Source organism: Bufo bufo, chromosome 6 (genome assembly GCF_905171765.1).
Source record: "Bufo bufo chromosome 6, aBufBuf1.1, whole genome shotgun sequence".
NCBI lineage: Eukaryota > Metazoa > Chordata > Amphibia > Anura > Bufonidae > Bufo > Bufo bufo.
Window position 1 is genome coordinate 6,430,875 of NC_053394.1, and position 22,420 is coordinate 6,453,294.

The window sequence follows — 22,420 nt, forward strand, 5'->3', positions numbered from 1 at the left end:
GACAGGAGGAAGAGAAGAGGGAGGAGGGAGAGATCAATGCAGAATAATAAGGACTTCTAGCCCTTGGGGGTCTGTGGAAAGCTGGATGACAACCTCTATGGGCCTTGTAACAGTGGCTGTCACCTAGCCGAGACCCCAGCTCACCCCGGGGGAAGATTCTACAGGTGAGGGGGTCTGACCTCTCAGCGAAGGTCCCGAAGCCGGATTCATCAGCTGTGGATTAACAGATGTGAATGGAGAGCAGCGGCCAAACCGCAATCAATGCCGAGACGAGCAGCGCCACCGCCGCTGCTCTCCAGGGGAAGCTACAGGTGACAGGAGCCGCCGGATTATTTATTAAACAGCAGCAGCTGCTCCGACAGATAAACCCGGAGGAAGCGGAATCCATAAATCATGAGCGCTCCACGGAGAGGGGGCGAGACGGTCTGCAGGGAGACAAAACCACCCGTCATACACCGCTCATCTGTACCTGGGAAAGCAGGATTGTGTCCAACATGGCTGACTGTAGGACAACAGAATACAATCTATTGCTCCCTATTATCAGCCATTTCAAGGGAAAGGATGACTGTAGGACAGGAGAATACAATCTATTGCCCCCTGTTATCAGCCATTTCAGGGGAGAGGATGACTGTAGGACAGGAGAATACAGTCTATTGCCCCCTGTTATCAGCCATTTCAGGGGAGAGGATGACTGTAGGACAGGAGAATACAGTCTATTGCCCCCTGTTATCAGCCATTTCAGGGGAGAGGATGACTGTAGGACAGGAGAATACAGTCTATTGCCCCCTGTTATCAGCCATTTCAGAGGAGAGGATGACTGTAGGACAGGAGAATACAGTCTATTGCCCCCTGTTATCAGCCATTTCAGGGGAGAGGATGACTGTAGGACAGGAGAATACAGTCTATTGCTCCTCTGTTATCACCCATTTCAGGGGAGAGGATGACTGTAGGACAGGAGAATACAATCTATTGCCCCCTGTTATCAGCCATTTCAGAGGAGAGGATGACTGTAGGACAGGAGAATACAGTCTATTGCCCCCTGTTATCAGCCATTTCAGGGGAGAGGATGACTGTAGGACAGGAGAATACAGTCTATTGCTCCTCTGTTATCACCCATTTCAGGGGAGAGGATGACTGTAGGACAGGAGAATACAATCTATTGCCCCCTGTTATCAGCCATTTCAGGGGAGAGGATGACTGTAGGACAGGAGAATACAGTCTATTGCCCCCTGTTATCAGCCATTTCAGGGGAGAGGATGACTGTAGGACAGGAGAACACAGTCTATTGCTCCCTGTTATCAGCCATTTCAGGGGAGGATGACTGTAGGACAGGAGAATACAATCTATTGTCCCCTGTTATCAGCCATTTCAGGGGAGAGGATGACTGTAGGACAGGAGAATACAGTCTATTGCCCCCTGTTATCAGCCATTTCAGGGGGGAGGATGACTGTAGGACAGGAGAATACAGTCTATTGCCCCCTGTTATCAGCCATTTCAGGGGAGAGGATGACTGTAGGACAGGAGAATACAGTCTATTGCCCCCTGTTATCAGCCATTTCAGGGGAGAGGATGACTGTAGGACAGGAGAATACAGTCTATTGCTCCTCTGTTATCACCCATTTCAGGGGAGAGGATGACTGTAGGACAGGAGAATACAATCTATTGCCCCCTGTTATCAGCCATTTCAGGGGAGAGGATGACTGTAGGACAGGAGAATACAGTCTATTGCCCCCTGTTATCAGCCATTTCAGGGGAGAGGATGACTGTAGGACAGGAGAACACAGTCTATTGCTCCCTGTTATCAGCCATTTCAGGGGAGGATGACTGTAGGACAGGAGAATACAATCTATTGTCCCCTGTTATCAGCCATTTCAGGGGAGAGGATGACTGTAGGACAGGAGAATACAGTCTATTGCCCCCTGTTATCAGCCATTTCAGGGGGGAGGATGACTGTAGGACAGGAGAATACAGTCTATTGCCCCCTGTTATCAGCCATTTCAGGGGAGAGGATGACTGTAGGACAGGAGAATACAGTCTATTGCCCCCTGTTATCAGCCATTTCAGAGGAGAGGATGACTGTAGGACAGGAGAATACAGTCTATTGCCTCCTGTTATCAGCCATTTCAGGGGAGAGGATGACTGTAGGACAGGAGAATACAGTCTATTGCCCCCTGTTATCAGCCATTTCAGGGGGGAGGATGACTGTAGGACAGGTGAATACAGTCTATTGCCCCCTGTTATCAGCCATTTCAGAGGAGAGGATGACTGTAGGACAGGAGAATACAGTCTATTGCCCCCTGTTATCAGCCATTTCAGGGGAGAGGATGACTGTAGGACAGGAGAATACAGTCTATTGCCCCCTGTTATCAGCCATTTCAGGGGAGAGGATGACTGTAGGACAGGAGAATACAATCTATTGCCCCTGTTATCAGCCATTTCAGAGGAGAGGATGACTGTAGGACAGGAGAATACAGTCTATTGCCCCCTGTTATCAGTCATTTCAGGGGAGAGGATGACTGTAGGACAGGAGAATACAATCTATTGCCCCCTGTTATCAGACATTTCAGGGTAGAGGATGACTGTAGGACAGGAGAATACAATCTATTGCCCCTGTTATCAGCCATTTCAGAGGAGAGGATGACTGTAGGACAGGAGAATACAGTCTATTGCCCCCTGTTATCAGTCATTTCAGGGGAGAGGATGACTGTAGGACAGGAGAATACAATCTATTGCCCCCTGTTATCAGACATTTCAGGGTAGAGGATGACTGTAGGACAGGAGAATACAATCTATTGCCCCTGTTATCAGCCATTTCAGGGGGGAGGATGACTGTAGGACAGGAGAATACAGCCTATTGCCCCCTGTTATCAGCCATTTCAGGGGAGGGGATGACTGTAGGACAGGAGAATACAGTCTATTGCCCCCTGTTATCAGCCATTTCAGGGGAGAGGATGACTGTAGGACAGGAGAATACAGTCTATTGCCCCCTGTTATCAGCCATTTCAGGGGAGAGGATGACTGTAGGACAGGAGAATACAGTCTATTGCCCCCTGTTATCAGCAATTTCAGGGGAGAGGATGACTGTAGGACAGGAGAATACAGTCTATTGCCCCCTGTTATCAGCCATTTCAGGGGAGAGGATGACTGTAGGACAGGAGAATACAGTCTATTGCCCCCTGTTATCAGCCATTTCAGAGGAGAGGATGACTGTAGGACAGGAGAATACAGTCTATTGCCCCCTGTTATCAGCCATTTCAGGGGAGAGGGTGACTGTAGGACAGGAGAATACAGTCTATTGCCCCCTGTTATCAGCCATTTCAGGGGAGAGGATGACTGTAGGACAGGAGAATACAGTCTATTGCCCCCTGTTATCAGCCATTTCAGGGGAGAGGATGACTGTAGGACAGTAGAATACAGTCTATTGCTCCCTGTTATCAGCCATTTCAGGGGAGAGGATGACTGTAGGACAGGAGAATACAGTCTATTGCTCCCTGTTATCAGCCATTTCAGGGGAAAGGATGACTGTAAGACAGGAGAATACAGTCTATTGCCCCCTGTTATCAGCCATTTCAGGGGAGAGGATGACTGTAGGACAGGAGAATACAGTCTATTGCCCCTGTTATCAGCCATTTCAGGGGGGAGGATGACTGTAGGACAGGAGAATACAGTCTATTGCCCCCTGTTATCAGCCATTTCAGGGGAGAGGATGACTGTAGGACAGGAGAATACAGTCTATTGCCCCCTGTTATCAGCCATTTCAGGGGAGAGGATGACTGTAGGACAGGAGAATACAGTCTATTGCCCCCTGTTATCAGCCATTTCAGGGGAGAGGATGACTGTAGGACAGGAGAATACAGTCTATTGCCCCTGTTATCAGCCATTTCAGGGGAGAGGATCACTGTAGGACAGGAGAATACAGTCTATTGCCCCCTGTTATCAGCCATTTCAGGGGAGAGGATGACTGTAGGACAGGAGAATACAGTCTATTGCCCCCTGTTATCAGCCATTTCAGGGGAGAGGATGACTGTAGGACAGGAGAATACAGTCTATTGCTCCCTGTTATCAGACATTTCAGGGGAGAGGATGACTGTAGGACAGGAGAATACAGTCTATTGCCCCCTGTTATCAGCCATTTCAGGGGGGAGGATGACTGTAGGACAGGAGAATACAGTCTATTGCCTCCTGTTATCAGCCATTTCAGGGGAGAGGATGACTGTAGGACAGGAGAATACAGTCTATTGCCCCTGTTATCAGCCATTTCAGGGGTGAGGATGACTGTAGGACAGGAGAATACAGTCTATTGCCCCCTGTTATCAGCCATTTCAGGGGAGAGGATGACTGTAGGACAGGAGAATACAGTCTATTGCCCCCTGTTATCAGCCATTTCAGGGGAGAGGATGACTGTAGGACAGGAGAATACAGTCTATTGCTCCCTGTTATCAGCCATTTCAGAGGAGAGGATGACTGTAGGACAGGAGAATACAATCTATTGCTCCCTGTTATCAGCCATTTCAGGGGAGAGGATGACTGTAGGACAGGAGAATACAGTCTATTGCTCCCTGTTATCAGCCATTTCAGGGGAGAGGATGACTGTAGGACAGGAGAATACAGTCTATTGCCCCCTGTTATCAGCCATTTCAGGGGAGAGGGTGACTGTAGGACAGGAGAATACAGTCTATTGCTCCCTGTTATCAGCCATTTCAGGGGATAGGATGACTGTAGGACAGGAGAATACAGTCTATTGCTCCCTGTTATCAGCCATTTCAGGGGAAAGGATGACTGTAGGACAGGAGAATACAGTCTATTGCCCCCTGTTATCAGCCATTTCAGGGGAGAGGATGACTGTAGGACAGGAGAATACAGTCTATTGCCCCCTGTTATCAGCCATTTCAGGGGAGAGGATGACTGTAGGACAGGAGAATACAGTCTATTGCCCCTGTTATCAGCCATTTCAGGGGAGAGGATGACTGTAGGACAGGAGAATACAGTCTATTGTCCCCTGTTATCAGCCATTTCAGGGGAGAGGATGACTGTAGGACAGGAGAATACAATCTATTGCCCCCTGTTATCAGCCATTTCAGGGGAGAGGATGACTGTAGGACAGGAGAATACAGTCTATTGCCCCCTGTTATCAGCCATTTCAGGGGAGAGGATGACTGTAGGACAGGAGAATACAGTCTATTGTCCCCTGTTATCAGCCATTTCAGGGGAGAGGATGACTGTAGGACAGGAGAATACAATCTATTGCCCCCTGTTATCAGCCATTTCAGGGGAGAGGATGACTGTAGGACAGGAGAATACAGTCTATTGCCCCCTGTTATCAGCCATTTCAGGGGAGAGGATGACTGTAGGACAGGAGAATACAGTCTATTGCTCCCTGTTATCAGCCATTTCAGGGGAGAGGATGACTGTAGGACAGGAGAATACAGTCTATTGCCCCCTGTTATCAGCCATTTCAGGGGAGAGGATGACTGTAGGACAGGAGAATACAGTCTATTGCCCCCTGTTAACAGCCATTTCAGGGGAGAGGGTGACTGTAGGACAGGAGAATACAGTCTATTGCCCCTGTTATCGGCCATTTCAGGGGAGAGGATGATTGTAGGACAGGAGAATACAGTCTATTGCTCCCTGTTATCAGCCATTTCAGGGGAAAGGATGACTGTAGGACAGGAGAATACAGTCTATTGTCCCCTGTTATCAGCCATTTCAGGGGAGAGGATGACTGTAGGACAGGAGAATACAGTCTATTGCTCCCTGTTATCAGCCATTTCAGGGGAGAGGATGACTGTAGGACAGGAGAATACAGTCTATTGCCCCCTGGTATCAGCCATTTCAGGGGAGAGGATGACTGTAGGACAGGAGAATACAGTCTATTGCTCCCTGTTATCAGCCATTTCAGGGGAGAGGGTGACTGTAGGACAGGAGAATACAGTCTATTGCTCCCTGTTATCAGCCATTTCAGGGGAAAGGATGACTGTAGGACAGGAGAATACAGTCTATTGTCCCCTGTTATCAGCCATTTCAGGGGAGAGGATGACTGTAGGACAGGAGAATACAGTCTATTGCCCCCTGTTATCAGCCATTTCAGGGGAGAGGATGACTGTAGGACAGGAGAATACAATGTATTGCTCCCTGTTATCAGCCATTTCAGGGGAGAGGATGACTGTAGGACAGGAGAATACAATCTATTGCCCCCTGTTATCAGCCATTTCAGGGGAGAGGATGACTGTAGGACAGGAGAATACAATGTATTGCTCCCTGTTATCAGCCATTTCAGGGGAGAGGATGACTGTAGGACAGGAGAATACAGTCTATTTTCCCCTGTTATCAGCCATTTCAGGAGAGAGGATGACTGTAGGACAGGAGAATACAGTCTATTGCTCCTGTTATCGGCCATTTCAGGGGAGAGGATGACTGTAGGACAGGAGAATACAATCTATTGTCCCCTGTTATCAGCCATTTCAGGGGAGAGGATGACTGTAGGACAGGAGAATACAGTCTATTGCCTCCTGTTATCAGCCATTTCAGGGGAGAGGATGACTGTAGGACAGGAGAATACAGTCTATTGCCTCCTGTTATCAGTCATTTCAGGGGAGAGGATGACTGTAGGACAGAAGAATACAGTCTATTGCTCCCTGTTATCAGCCATTTCAGGGGGGAGGATGACTGTAGGACAGGAGAATACAGTCTATTGCCTCCTGTTATCAGCCATTTCAGGGAAGAGGATGACTGTAGGACAGGAGAATACAGTCTATTGCCTCCTGTTATCAGCCATTTCAGGGAAGAGGATGACTGTAGGACAGGAGAATACAATCTATTGCCCCCTGTTATCAGCCATTTCAGGGGAGAAGATGACTGTAGGACAGGAGAATACAGTCTATTGCCCCCTGTTATCAGCCATGTCAGGAGAGAGGATGACTGTAGCACAGGAGAATACAGTCTATTGCCTCCTGTTATCAGCCATTTCAGGGGAGAGGATGACTGTAGGACAGGAGAATACAGTCTATTGCTCCCTGTTATCAGCCATTTCAGGGGAGAGGATGACTGTAGGACAGGAGAATACAGTCTATTGCTCCCTGTTATCAGCCATTTCAGGGGAAAGGATGACTGTAGGACAGGAGAATACAGTCTATTGTCCCCTGTTATCAGCCATTTCAGGGGAGAGGATGACTGTAGGACAGGAGAATACAGTCTATTGCCCCCTGTTATCAGCCATTTCAGGGGAGAGGATGACTGTAGGACAGGAGAATACAATGTATTGCTCCCTGTTATCAGCCATTTCAGGGGAGAGGATGACTGTAGGACAGGAGAATACAATCTATTGCCCCCTGTTATCAGCCATTTCAGGGGAGAGGATGACTGTAGGACAGGAGAATACAATGTATTGCTCCCTGTTATCAGCCATTTCAGGGGAGAGGATGACTGTAGGACAGGAGAATACAGTCTATTTTCCCCTGTTATCAGCCATTTCAGGGAAGAGGATGACTGTAGGACAGGAGAATACAGTCTATTGCCCCCTGTTATCAGCCATTTCAGAGGAGAGGATGACTGTAGGACAGGAGAATACAGTCTATTGCCCCCTGTTATCAGCCATTTCAGGGGATAGGATGAATGTAGGACAGGAGAATACAGTCTATTGCCCCTGTTATCAGCCATTTCAGGGGAGAGGATGACTGTAGGACAGGAGAATACAGTCTATTGCTCCCTGTTATCAGCCATTTCAGGGGAGAGGATGACTGTAGGACAGGAGAATACAGTCTATTGCTCCCTGTTATCAGCCATTTCAGAGGAGAGGATGACTGTAGGACAGGAGAATACAATCTATTGCCCCCTGTTATCAGCCATTTCAGAGGAGAGGATGACTGTAGGACAGGAGAATACAGTCTATTGCCCCCTGTTATCAGCCATTACAGGGGGGAGGATGACTGTAGGACAGGAGAATACAGTCTATTGCCCCCTGTTATCAGCCATTTCAGGGGAGAGGATGACTGTAGGACAGGAGAATACAGTCTATTGCCCCCTGTTATCAGCCATTTCAGGGGAGAGGATGACTGTAGAACAGGAGAATACAGTCTATTGCCCCCTGTTATCAGCCATTTCAGGGGAGAGGATGACTGTAGGACAGGAGAATACAGTCTATTGCCTCCTGTTATCAGCCATTTCAGGAGAGAGGATGACTGTAGGACAGGAGAATACAGTCTATTGCTCCTGTTATCGGCCATTTCAGGGGAGAGGATGACTGTAGGACAGGAGAATACAATCTATTGTCCCCTGTTATCAGCCATTTCAGGGGAGAGGATGACTGTAGGACAGGAGAATACAGTCTATTGCCTCCTGTTATCAGCCATTTCAGGGGAGAGGATGACTGTAGGACAGGAGAATACAGTCTATTGCCTCCTGTTATCAGTCATTTCAGGGGAGAGGATGACTGTAGGACAGAAGAATACAGTCTATTGCTCCCTGTTATCAGCCATTTCAGGGGGGAGGATGACTGTAGGACAGGAGAATACAGTCTATTGCCCCCTGTTATCAGCCATTTCAGGGGAGAGGATGACTGTAGGACAGGAGAATACAATCTATTGCCTCCTGTTATCAGCCATTTCAGGGGAGAGGATGACTGTAGGACAGGAGAATACAATCTATTGCTCCCTGTTATCAGCCATTTCAGGGGAGAGGATGACTGTAGGACAGGAGAATACAGTCTATTGCCCCCTGTTATCAGCCATTTCAGGGGAGAGGATGATTGTAGGACAGGAGAATACAGTCTATTGCCCCCTGTTATCAGCCATTTCAGGGGAGAGGATGACTGTAGGACAGGAGAATACAGTCTATTGCCCCCTGTTATCAGCCATTTCAGAGAAGAGGATGACTGTAGGACAGGAGAATACAGTCTATTGCTCCCTGTTATCAGCCATTTCAGGGGAGAGGATGACTGTAGGACAGGAGAATACAGTCTATTGCTCCCTGTTATCAGACATTTCAGGGGAGAGGATGACTGTAGGACAGGAGAATACAGTCTATTGCTCCCTGTTATCAGCCAGTTCAGGGGAGAGGATGATTGTAGGACAGGAGAATACAGTCTATTGCTCCCTGTTATCAGCCATTTCAGGGGAGAGGATGACTGTAGGACAGGAGAATACAGTCTATTGCCCCCTGTTATCAGCCATTTCAGGGGAGGAGAGGATGACTGTAGGACAGGAGAATACAGTCTATTGCCCCCTGTTATCAGCCATTTAAGGGGAGAGGATGACTGTAGGACAGGAGAATACAGTCTATTGCTCCCTGTTATCAGCCATTTCAGGGGAGAGGATGACTGTAGGACAGGAGAATATAGTCTATTGCTCCCTGTTATCAGCCATTTCAGGGGAGAGGATGACTGTAGGACAGGAGAAGACAGTCTATTGCCCCCTGTTATCAGCCATTTCAGGGGAGAGGATGATTGTAGGACAGGAGAATACAGTCTATTGCTCCCTGTTATCAGCCATTTCAGGGGAGAGGATGACTGTAGGACAGGAGAATACAGTCTATTGCCCCCTGTTATCAGCCATTTCAGGGGAGGAGAGGATGACTGTAGGACAGGAGAATACAGTCTATTGCCCCCTGTTATCAGCCATTTCAGGGGAGAGGATGACTGTAGGACAGGAGAATACAATCTATTGCTCCCTGTTATCAGCCATTTCAGGGGAGAGGATGACTGTAGGACAGGAGAATACAGTCTATTGCTCCCTGTTATCAGCCATTTCCGGGGAGAGGATGACTGTAGGACAGGAGAATACAGTCTATTGCCTCCTGTTATCAGACATTTCAGGGCAGAGGATGACTGTAGGACAGGGGAATACAATCTATTGCCCCCAGTTATCAGCCATTTCAGGGGAGAGGATGACTGTAGAACAGGAGAATACAATCTATTGCCCCCTGTTATCAGACATTTCAGGGGAGAGGATGACTGTAGGACAGGAGAATACAGTCTATTGCCCCCTGTTATCAGCCATTTCAGAGGAGAGGATGACTGTAGGACAGGAGAATATAGTCTATTGCTCCCTGTTATCAGCCATTTCAGGGGAGAGGATGACTGTAGGACAGGAGAATACAGTCTATTGCTCCCTGTTATCAGCCATTTCAGGGGAGAGGATGACAGTAGGACAGGAGAATACAGTCTATTGCCCTCTGTTATCAGCCATTTCAGAGGAGAGGATGACTGTAGGACACGAGAATACAGTCTATTGCTCCCTGTTATCAGACATTTCAGGGGAGAGGATGACTGTAGGACAGGAGAATACAGTCTATTGCCCCCTGTTATCAGCCATTTCAGGGGAGAGGATGACTGTAGGACAGGAGAATACAATCTATTGCTCCCTGTTATCAGCCATTTCAGGGGAGAGGATGACAGTAGGACAGGAGAATACAGTCTATTGCCCCCTGTTATCAGCCATTTCAGGGGAGAGGATGACTGTAGGACAGGAGAATACAGTCTATTGCCCCCTGTTATCAGCCATTTCTGGGGAGAGGATGACTGTAGGACAGGAGAATACAGTCTATTGCCCCCTGTTATCGGCCATTTCAGGGGAGAGGATGACTGTAGGACAGGAGAATACAGTCTATTGCCCCCTGTTATCAGCCATTTCAGGGGAGACGATGACTGTAGGACAGGAGAATACAGTCTATTGCCCCCTGTTATCAGCCATTTCAGGGGAGAGGATGACTGTAGGACAGGAGAATACAATCTATTGCTCCCTGTTATCAGCCATTTCAGGGGAGAGGATGACTGTAGGACAGGAGAATACAGTCTATTGCCCCCTGTTATCAGCCATTTCAGGGGAGAGGATGACTGTAGGACAGGAGAATACAGTCTATTGCTCCCTGTTATCGGCCATTTCAGGGGAGAGGATGACTGTAGGACAGGAGAATACAGTCTATTGCCCCCTGTTATCAGCCATTTCAGAGGAGACGATGACTGTAGGACAGGAGAATACAGTCTATTGCCCCCTGTTATCAGCCATTTCAGGGGAGAGGATGACTGTAGGACAGGAGAATACAGTCTATTGCCCCCTGTTATCAGCCATTTCAGGGGAGAGGATGACTGTAGGACAGGAGAATACAGTCTATTGCCCCCTGTTATCAGCCATTTCAGGGGAGAGGATGACTGTAGGACAGGAGAATACAGTCTATTTCCCCCTGTTATCAGCCATTTCAGGGGAGAGGATGACTGTAGGACAGGAGAATACAGTCTATTGCCCCCTGTTATCAGCCATTTCAGTGGAGAGGATGACTGTAGGACAGGAGAATACAATCTATTGCCCCCTGTTATCAGACATTTCAGGGGAGAGGATGACTGTAGGACAGGAGAATACAGTCTATTGCCCCCTGTTATCAGCCATTTCAGGGGAGAGGATGACTGTAGGACAGGAGAATACAGTCTATTGCCCCCTGTTATCAGCCATTTCAGGGGGGAGGATGACTGTAGGACAGGAGAATACAGTCTATTGCCCCCTGTTATCAGCCATTTCAGGGTAGAGGATGACTGTAGGACAGGAGAATACAATCTATTGCTCCCTGTTATCAGCCATTTCAGGGGAGAGGATGACTGTAGGACAGGAGAATACAGTCTATTGCTCCCTGTTATCGGCCATTTCAGGGGAGAGGATGACTGTAGGACAGGAGAATACAATCTGTTGCCCCCTGTTATCAGCCATTTCAGGGGAGACGATGACTGTAGGACAGGAGAATACAGTCTATTGCTCCCTGTTATCAGCCATTTCAGGGGAGAGGATGACTGTAGGACAGGAGAATACAGTCTATTGCCCCCTGTTATCAGCCATTTCAGAGGAGAGGATGACTGTAGGACAGGAGAATACAGTCTATTGTTCCCTGTTATCAGCCATTTCAGGGGAGAGGATGACTGTAGGACAGGAGAATACAATCTATTGCTCCCTGTTATCAGCCATTTCAGGGGAGAGGATGACTGTAGGACAGGAGAATACAATCTATTGCCCCCTGTTATCAGCCATTTCAGGGGAGAGGATGACTGTAGGACAGGAGAATACAATCTATTGCCCCCTGTTATCAGCCATTTCAGGGGAGAGGATAACTGTAGGACAGGAGAATACAGTCTATTGCCGCCTGTTATCAGCCATTTCAGGGGAGAGGATGACTGTAGGACAGGAGAATACAATCTATTGCTCCCTGTTATCAGCCATTTCAGGGGAGAGGATGACTGTAGGACAGGAGAATACAGTCTATTGCTCCCTGTTATCAGCCATTTCAGAGGAGAGGATGACTGTAGGACAGGAGAATACAGTCTATTGCCCCCTGTTATCAGCCATTTCAGAGGAGAGGATGACTGTAGGACAGGAGAATACAGTCTATTGCTGATGTGATTGGCGCCGCTCGTCCTCGTTCTGCTTTATTTGCAGCGATGCTGTGTCCTGAGGGGCACCGCTGCCATCTATCGGCTGAACTCTGGTATTACAGGTTGCTCCATCCCTCCAGCACTATTTCCCTTTTCACTACTGATATTTCAGGACCAGGATTTTCATGTGATCCAGACCCTATGAGTCCTGGGACAGATGGCGACATTCATATCATGATTTCTGCCCTCGGAGCAGCGATCACGATCCATAGAACTGCATTGAGTTGCATGAGAAATAACAGGAGAAAGCTCCCACCTGGTAGAGCGCCAGCGAGTGTCCGTATCTCTGAAGGGGGGCTGTATGGACGGGGTTCACCGGGACCACATTCCAGATGCTGCTCTCCACGTTGTAGCTGTATAAGACAAAAGGTCACAGTTCACAGTCACCCAGCTTTCCCAGAATCAGATGGATCCAAGTAAAGACAAAAGAAATTATATTTACTGGGGATTTTAAGATGAACTATGGCTGGCAATAGTGTTCCTACAGAGGACCACCCAGCTTTTTTACAGTCCTGAATGGTAAATATGACGGCGGCACTGCTGCAAAATGGTTAAGATCTGTCACTCAGGATCTCAGGAAAGCTGGGTAACAGGCCTGCGGGAGCCTACCACAAACAGAGGCTGAGGACTCCCCTGGACTGCCCCTCCATCTCCTACACCTGTAAAGGCAGTTGTAAGGGGGTCACTTACTTTAGCACCATCTGAAAGGAGCTGTAATTGAAGGCGTAGCCTCCGATCACCCACATAAACTTCCCATGCATCACGGCTTTCTGGGAGGCACGCCCCACCGAGGGGCTGAACGGCTTCACGTTGGGCAGGATCCAGTAAGATTCAGTGGAGGGGACGCTGAGCGAGCAGTCAGGACCTGGGGACAGATAACGGTGCGGAGTCAGTATAACACTATAATACACCACTAGATGTCAGTATAACACTATAATATACCACTAGATGTCAGTATAACACTATAATATACCACTAGATGGCAGTATAACACTATAATATACCACTAGATGTCAGTATAACACTATAATATACCACTAGATGGCAGTATAACACTATAATATACCACTAGATGGCAGTATAACACTATAATATACCACTAGATGGCAGTATAACACTATAATATACCACTAGATGTCAATATAATACTATAATATACCACTTGATGTCAGTATAACACTATAATATACCACTTGATGTCAGTATAACACTATAATATACCACTAGATGTCAGTATAACACTATAATATACCACTAGATGTCAGTATAACACTATAATATACCACTAGATGGCAGTATAACACTATAATATACCACTAGATGGCAGTATAACACTATAATATACCACTAGATGTCATTATAACACTAATATACCACTAGATGTCAGTATAACACTATAATATACCACTAGATGTCAGTATAACACTATAATATACCACTAGATGTCAGTATAATACTATAATGTTCCACGAGATGTCAGTATAACACTATAATATACCACTAGATGTCAGTATAACACTATAATATACCACTAGATGTCAGTATAATACTATAATGTTCCACGAGATGTCAGTATAACACTATAATATACCACTAGATGGCAGTATAACACTATAATATACCACTAGATGGCAGTATAACACTATAATATACCACTAGATGTCAGTATAATACTATAATGTTCCACGAGATGTCAGTATAACACTATAATATACCACTAGATGTCAGTATAACACTATAATATACCACTAGATGTCAGTATAACACTATAATATACCACTAGATGTCAGTATAACACTATAATATACCACTAGATGTCAGTATAACACTATAATATACCACTAGATTTCAGTATAACACTAATATACCACTAGATGTCAGTATAACACTATAATATACCACTAGATGTCAGTATAACACTATAATATACCACTAGATGGCAGTATAACACTATAATATACCACTAGATGGCAGTATAACACTATAATATACCACTAGATTTCAGTATAACACTAATATACCACTAGATGTCAGTATAATACTATAATGTTCCACGAGATGTCAGTATAACACTATAATATACCACTAGATGTCAGTATAACACTATAATATACCACTAGATGTCAGTATAACACTATAATATACCACTAGATGTCAGTATAACACTATAATATACAGTGGCGGAAATAATTATTTGACCCCTCACTGATTTTGTAAGTTTGTCCAATGACAAAGAAATGAAAAGTCTCAGAACAGTATCATTTCAATGGTAGGTTTATTGTAACAGTGGCAGATAGCACATCAAAAGGAAAATCGAAAAAATAACTTTAAATAAAAGATAGCAACTGATTTGCATTTCATTGAGTGAAATAAGTATTTGAACCCTCTAACAAAAAAAGACTTAATACTTGGTGGAAAAACCCTTGTTTGCAAGCACAGAGGTCAAACGTTTCTTGTAATTGATGACCAAGTTTGCGCACATTTTAGGAGGAATGTTGGTCCACTCCTCTTTGCAGATCATCTCTAAATCCCTAAGGTTTCGAGGCTGTCTCTGTGCAACTCTGAGCTTGAGCTCCCTCCATAGGTTTTCGATTGGATTAAGGTCCGGAGACTGACTAGGCCACTCCATGACCTTAATGTGCTTCTTCTTGAGCCACTCCTTTGTTGCCTTTGCTGTATGTTTTGGGTCATTGTCGTGCTGGAACACCCATCCACGACCCATTTTCAGTTTCCTGGCAGAGGGAAGGAGGTTGTCGCTCAGGATTTCACGATACATGGCTCCGTCCATTTTCCCGTTTATGCGAATAAGTTGTCCTGTGCCCTTAGCAGAAAAACACCCCCAAAGCAAAATGTTTCCACCCCCATGCTTGACGGTGGGGACGGTGTTTTGGGGGTCATGGGCAGCATTTTTCTTCCTCCAAACACAGCGAGTTGAGTTAATGCCAAAGAGCTCTATTTTGGTCTCATCAGACCACAGCACCTTCTCCCAGTCACTCTCTGAATCATTCAGGTGTTCATTGGCAAACTTCAGACGGGCCTGCACATGTGCCTTCCTGAGCAGGGGGACCTTGCGAGCCCTGCAGGATTTTAATCCATTGCGGTGTAATGTGTTTCCAATGGTTTTCTTGGTGACTGTGGTCCCTGCTAATTTGAGGTCATTAACTAACTCCTCCCGTGTAGTTCTAGGATGCTTTTTCACCTTTCTCAGAACCATTGACACCCCACGAGGTGAGATCTTGCGTGGAGCCCCAGAGCGAGGTCGATTGATGGTCATTTTGTGCTCCTTCCATTTTGGAACAATCGCACCAACAGTTGTCACCTTCTCTCCCAGCTTCTTGCTAATGGTTTTGTAGCCCATTCCAGCCTTGTGCAGGTCTACAATTTTGTCTCTGACATCCTTGGACAGCTCTTTGGTCTTTCCCATGTTGGAGAGTTTGGAGTCTGCTTGATTGATTGATTCTGTGGACAGGTGTCTTTTATACAGGTGACTAGTTAAGACAGGTGTCCTTAATGAGGGTGACTAATTGAGTAGAAGTGTCTAACCACTCTGTGGGAGCCAGAACTCTTAATGGTTGGTAGGGGTTCAAATACTTATTTCACTCAATGAAATGCAAATCAGTTGCTATCTTTTATTTAAAGTTATTTTTTCGATTTTTCCTTTTGATGTGCTATCTGCCACTGTTACAATAAACCTACCATTGAAATGATACTGTTCTGAGACTTTTCATTTCTTTGTCATTGGACAAACTTACAAAATCAGTGAGGGGTCAAATAATTATTTCCGCCACTGTACCACTAGATGTCAGTGTAAAACTATAATATACTAGATGGCAGTGTAATACTATAATATACCACTAGATGTCAGTATAACACACCACTAGATGGCAGTATAACACTATAATATACCAACTAGATGTCAGTATAACACTATAATATACCACTAGATGTCATTATAACACTATAATATACCACTAGATGTCAGTATAACACTATAATATACCAGTACATGTCAGTATAATACTATAATATACCACTAGATGTCAGTATAACACTATAATACACCACTAGATGTCAGTATAACACTAATATACCACTAGATGTCAGTATAACACTATAATATACCATTAGATGTCAGTATAACACTATAATATACTACTAGATGTCAGTATAACACTATAATATACCACCAGATGTCAGTATAAAACTATAATATACTACTAGATGGCAGTATAACACTATAATATACCACTAGATGTCAGTATAACACTATAATATACCACTAGATGTCAGTATAACACTATAATACACCACTAGATGGCAGTATAACACTAATATACCACTAGATGTCAGTATAAAACTATAATATACTACTAGATGGCAGTATAACACTATAATATACCACTAGATGTCAGTATAACACTATAATATACCACTAGATGGCAGTATAACACTATAATATACCACTAGATGGCAGTATAACACTATAATATACCACTAGATGTCAGTATAACACTATAATATACCTTTAGATGTCAGTATAACACTATAATATACCACTAGATGGCAGTATAACACTATAATATACCACTAGATGTCAGTATAACACTATAATATACCACTAGATGTCAGTATAACACTATAATATACCACTAGATGGCAGTATAACACTATAATATACCACTAGATGTCAGTATAACACTATAATATACCACTAGATGTCAGTATAACACTAATATACCACTAGATGTCAGTATAACACTATAATATACCACTAGATGTCAGTATAACACTATAATATACCACTAGATGGCAGTATAACACTATAATATACCACTAGATGTCAGTATAACACTATAATATACCACTAGATGGCAGTATAACACTATAATATACCACTAGATGTCAGTATAACACTATAATATACCAGTACATGTCAGTATAATGCTATAATACACTGCTCAAAAAAATAAAGGGAACACAAAAATAACACATCCTAGATCTGAGTTAATTAAATATTCTTCTGAAATACTTTGTTCTTTACATAGTTGAATGTGCTGACAACAAAATTACACAATTAAAAAATGGAAATCAAATTTTTCAACCCATGGAGGTCTGGATTTGGAGTCACCCTTAAAATTAAAGTGGAAAAACACACTACAGGCTGATCCAACTTTGATGTAATGTCCTTAAAACAAGTCAAAATGAGGCTCAGTAGTGTGTGTGGCCTCCACGTGCCTGTATGACCTCCCTACAACGCCTGTGCATGCTCCTGATGAGGTGGCGGACGGTCTCCTGAGGGATCTCCTCCCAGACCTGGACTAAATCATCTGCCAACTCCTGGACAGTCTGTGGTGCAACGTGACGTTGGTGGATAGAGCGAGACATGATGTCCCAGATGTGCTCAATTGGATTCAGGTCTGGGGAACGGGCGGGCCAGTCCATAGCATCAATGCCTTCGTCTTGCAGGAACTGCTGACACACTCCAGCCACATGAGGTCTAGCATTGTCTTGCATTAGGAGGAACCCAGGGCCAACCGCACCAGCATATGGTCTCACAAGGGGTCTGAGGATCTCATCTCGGTACCTAATGGCAGTCAGGCTACCTCTGGCGAGCACATGGAGGGCTGTGCGGCCCTCCAAAGAAATGCCACCCCACACCATTACTGACCCAATGCCAAACCGGTCATGCTGGAGGATGTTGCAGGCAGCAGAACGTTCTCCACGGCGTCTCCAGAATATGTCACGTCTGTCACATGTGCTCAGTGTGAACCTGCTTTCATCTTTGAAGAGCACAGGGCGCCAGTGGCGAATTTGCCAATCTTGGTGTTCTCTGGCAAATGCCAAACGTCCTGCACGGTGTTGGGCTGTAAGCACAACCCCCACCTGTGGACGTCGGGCCCTCATATCACCCTCATGGAGTCTGTTTCTGACCGTTTGAGCAGACACATGCACATTTGTGGCCTGCTGGAGGTCATTTTGCAGGGCTCTGGCAGTGCTCCTCCTGTTCCTCCTTGCACAAAGGCGGAGGTAGCGGTCCTGCTGCTGGGTTGTTGCCCTCCCACGGCCTCCTCCACGTCTCCTGATGTACTGGCCTGTCTCCTGGTAGCGCCTCCATGCTCTGGACACTACGCTGACAGACACAGCAAACCTTCTTGCCACAGCTCGCATTGATGTGCCATCCTGGATAAGCTGCACTACCTGAGCCACTTGTGTGGGTTGTAGACTCCGTCTCATGCTACCACTAGAGTGAAAGCACTGCCAGCATTCAAAAGTGACCAAAACATCAGCCAGGAAGCATAGGAACTGAGAAGTGGTCTGGGTCACCACCTGCAGAACCACTCCTTTATTGGGGGTGTCTTGCTAATTGCCTATAATTTCCACCTGTTGTCTATCCCATTTGCACAACAGCATGTGAAATTGATTGTCACTCAGTGTTGCTTCCTAAGTGGACAGTTTGATTTCACAGAAGTGTGATTGACTTGGAGTTACATTGTGTTGTTTAAGTGTTCCCTTTATTTTTTTGAGCAGTGTATTCTTCTAGATGTCAGTATAACACTATAATATACCACTAGATGTCAGTATAACACTATAATATACCACTAGATGTCAGTATAACACTATAATACACCACACCACTAGATGTCAGTATAACACTATAATATACCACTAGATGTCAGTATAACACTATAATATACCACTAGATGTCAGTATAACACTATAATATACCTTTAGATGTCAGTATAACACTATAATATACCACTAGATGGCAGTATAACACTATAATATACCACTAGATGTCAGTATAACACTATAATATACCACTAGATGGCAGTATAACACTATAATATACCACTAGATGTCAGTATAACACTATAATATACCACTAGATGGCAGTATAACACTATAATACACCACTAGATGGCAGTATAACACTATAATATACCACTAGATGGCAGTATAACACTATAATACACCACTAGATGGCAGTATAACACTATAATATACCACTAGATGGCAGTGTAACACTGTAATATACCACTAGATGGCAGTATAACACTATAATACACCACTAGATGGCAGTATAACACTAATATACCACTAGATGTCAGTATAACACTATAATATACCACTAGATGGCAGTATAACACTATAATATACCACTAGATGTCAGTATAACACTATAATATACCACTGGATGGCAGTATAACACTATAATACACCACTAGATGGCAGTATAACACTAATATACCACTAGATGTCAGTATAACACTATAATACACCACTAGATGGCAGTATAACACTATAATATACCACTAGATGGCAGTGTAACACTGTAATATACCACTAGATGGCAGTATAACACTATAATACACCACTAGATGGCAGTATAACACTATAATATACCACTAGATGTCAGTATAACACTATAATACACCACCAGATGGCAGTATAACATTATAATACACCACTAGATGGCAGTATAACACTATAATACACCACCAGATGGCAGTATAACACTATAATATACCACCAGATGGCAGTATAACACTATAATATACCACTAGATGTCAGTATAACACTATAATACACCACTAGATGGCAGTATAACACTATAATATACCACTAGATGGCAGTATAACACTATAATACACCACACCACTAGATGTCAGTATAACACTATAATATACCACTAGATGTCAGTATAACACTATAATATACCACTAGATGTCAGTATAACACTATAATATACCTTTAGATGTCAGTATAACACTATAATATACCACTAGATGGCAGTATAACACTATAATATACCACTAGATGTCAGTATAACACTATAATATACCACTAGATGGCAGTATAACACTATAATATACCACTAGATGTCAGTATAACACTATAATATACCACTAGATGGCAGTATAACACTATAATACACCACTAGATGGCAGTATAACACTATAATATACCACTAGATGGCAGTATAACACTATAATACACCACTAGATGGCAGTATAACACTATAATATACCACTAGATGGCAGTGTAACACTGTAATATACCACTAGATGGCAGTATAACACTATAATACACCACTAGATGGCAGTATAACACTAATATACCACTAGATGTCAGTATAACACTATAATATACCACTAGATGGCAGTATAACACTATAATATACCACTAGATGTCAGTATAACACTATAATATACCACTGGATGGCAGTATAACACTATAATACACCACTAGATGGCAGTATAACACTAATATACCACTAGATGTCAGTATAACACTATAATACACCACTAGATGGCAGTATAACACTATAATATACCACTAGATGGCAGTGTAACACTGTAATATACCACTAGATGGCAGTATAACACTATAATACACCACTAGATGGCAGTATAACACTATAATATACCACTAGATGTCAGTATAACACTATAATACACCACCAGATGGCAGTATAACATTATAATACACCACTAGATGGCAGTATAACACTATAATACACCACCAGATGGCAGTATAACACTATAATATACCACCAGATGGCAGTATAACACTATAATATACCACTAGATGGCAGTATAACACTATAATATACCACTAGATGTCAGTATAACACTATAATATACCACTAGATGGCAGTATAACACTATAATACACCACTAGATGGCAGTATAACACTATAATATACCACTAGATGGCAGTATAACACTATAATACACCACTAGATGGCAGTATAACACTATAATATACCACTAGATGGCAGTGTAACACTGTAATATACCACTAGATGGCAGTATAACACTATAATACACCACTAGATGGCAGTATAACACTAATATACCACTAGATGTCAGTATAACACTATAATATACCACTAGATGGCAGTATAACACTATAATATACCACTAGATGTCAGTATAACACTATAATATACCACTGGATGGCAGTATAACACTATAATACACCACTAGATGGCAGTATAACACTAATATACCACTAGATGTCAGTATAACACTATAATACACCACTAGATGGCAGTATAACACTATAATATACCACTAGATGGCAGTATAACACTGTAATATACCACTAGATGGCAGTATAACACTATAATACACCACTAGATGGCAGTATAACACTATAATATACCACTAGATGTCAGTATAACACTATAATACACCACCAGATGGCAGTATAACATTATAATACACCACTAGATGGCAGTATAACACTATAATACACCACCAGATGGCAGTATAACACTATAATATACCACCAGATGGCAGTATAACACTATAATATACCACTAGATGTCAGTATAACACTATAATACACCACTAGATGGCAGTATAACACTATAATATACCACTAGATGGCAGTATAACACTATAATACACCACACCACTAGATGTCAGTATAACACTATAATATACCACTAGATGTCAGTATAACACTATAATATACCACTAGATGTCAGTATAACACTATAATATACCTTTAGATGTCAGTATAACACTATAATATACCACTAGATGGCAGTATAACACTATAATATACCACTAGATGTCAGTATAACACTATAATATACCACTAGATGGCAGTATAACACTATAATATACCACTAGATGTCAGTATAACACTATAATATACCACTAGATGGCAGTATAACACTATAATACACCACTAGATGGCAGTATAACACTATAATATACCACTAGATGGCAGTATAACACTATAATACACCACTAGATGGCAGTATAACACTATAATATACCACTAGATGGCAGTGTAACACTGTAATATACCACTAGATGGCAGTATAACACTATAATACACCACTAGATGGCAGTATAACACTAATATACCACTAGATGTCAGTATAACACTATAATATACCACTAGATGGCAGTATAACACTATAATATACCACTAGATGTCAGTATAACACTATAATATACCACTGGATGGCAGTATAACACTATAATACACCAC

General features: G+C 43.7%; 1 protein-coding gene across 1 annotated transcript in view; it reads right to left on the bottom strand.

Moving 5' to 3' along the window:
- The window catches only part of ATRNL1 (attractin like 1), a 453,110-nt gene that overhangs the window by 378,536 nt on the left and 52,154 nt on the right, over positions 1 to 22,420 (bottom strand). The window contains exons 6-7 of the mRNA XM_040438845.1: positions 13,100 to 13,274; positions 12,666 to 12,762 (exon numbers count right to left, since the gene is read on the bottom strand). Of these exons, the coding sequence (XP_040294779.1) occupies positions 12,666 to 12,762; positions 13,100 to 13,274 (272 nt within the window). The remainder of the gene's footprint in view (positions 1 to 12,665; positions 12,763 to 13,099; positions 13,275 to 22,420) is intronic.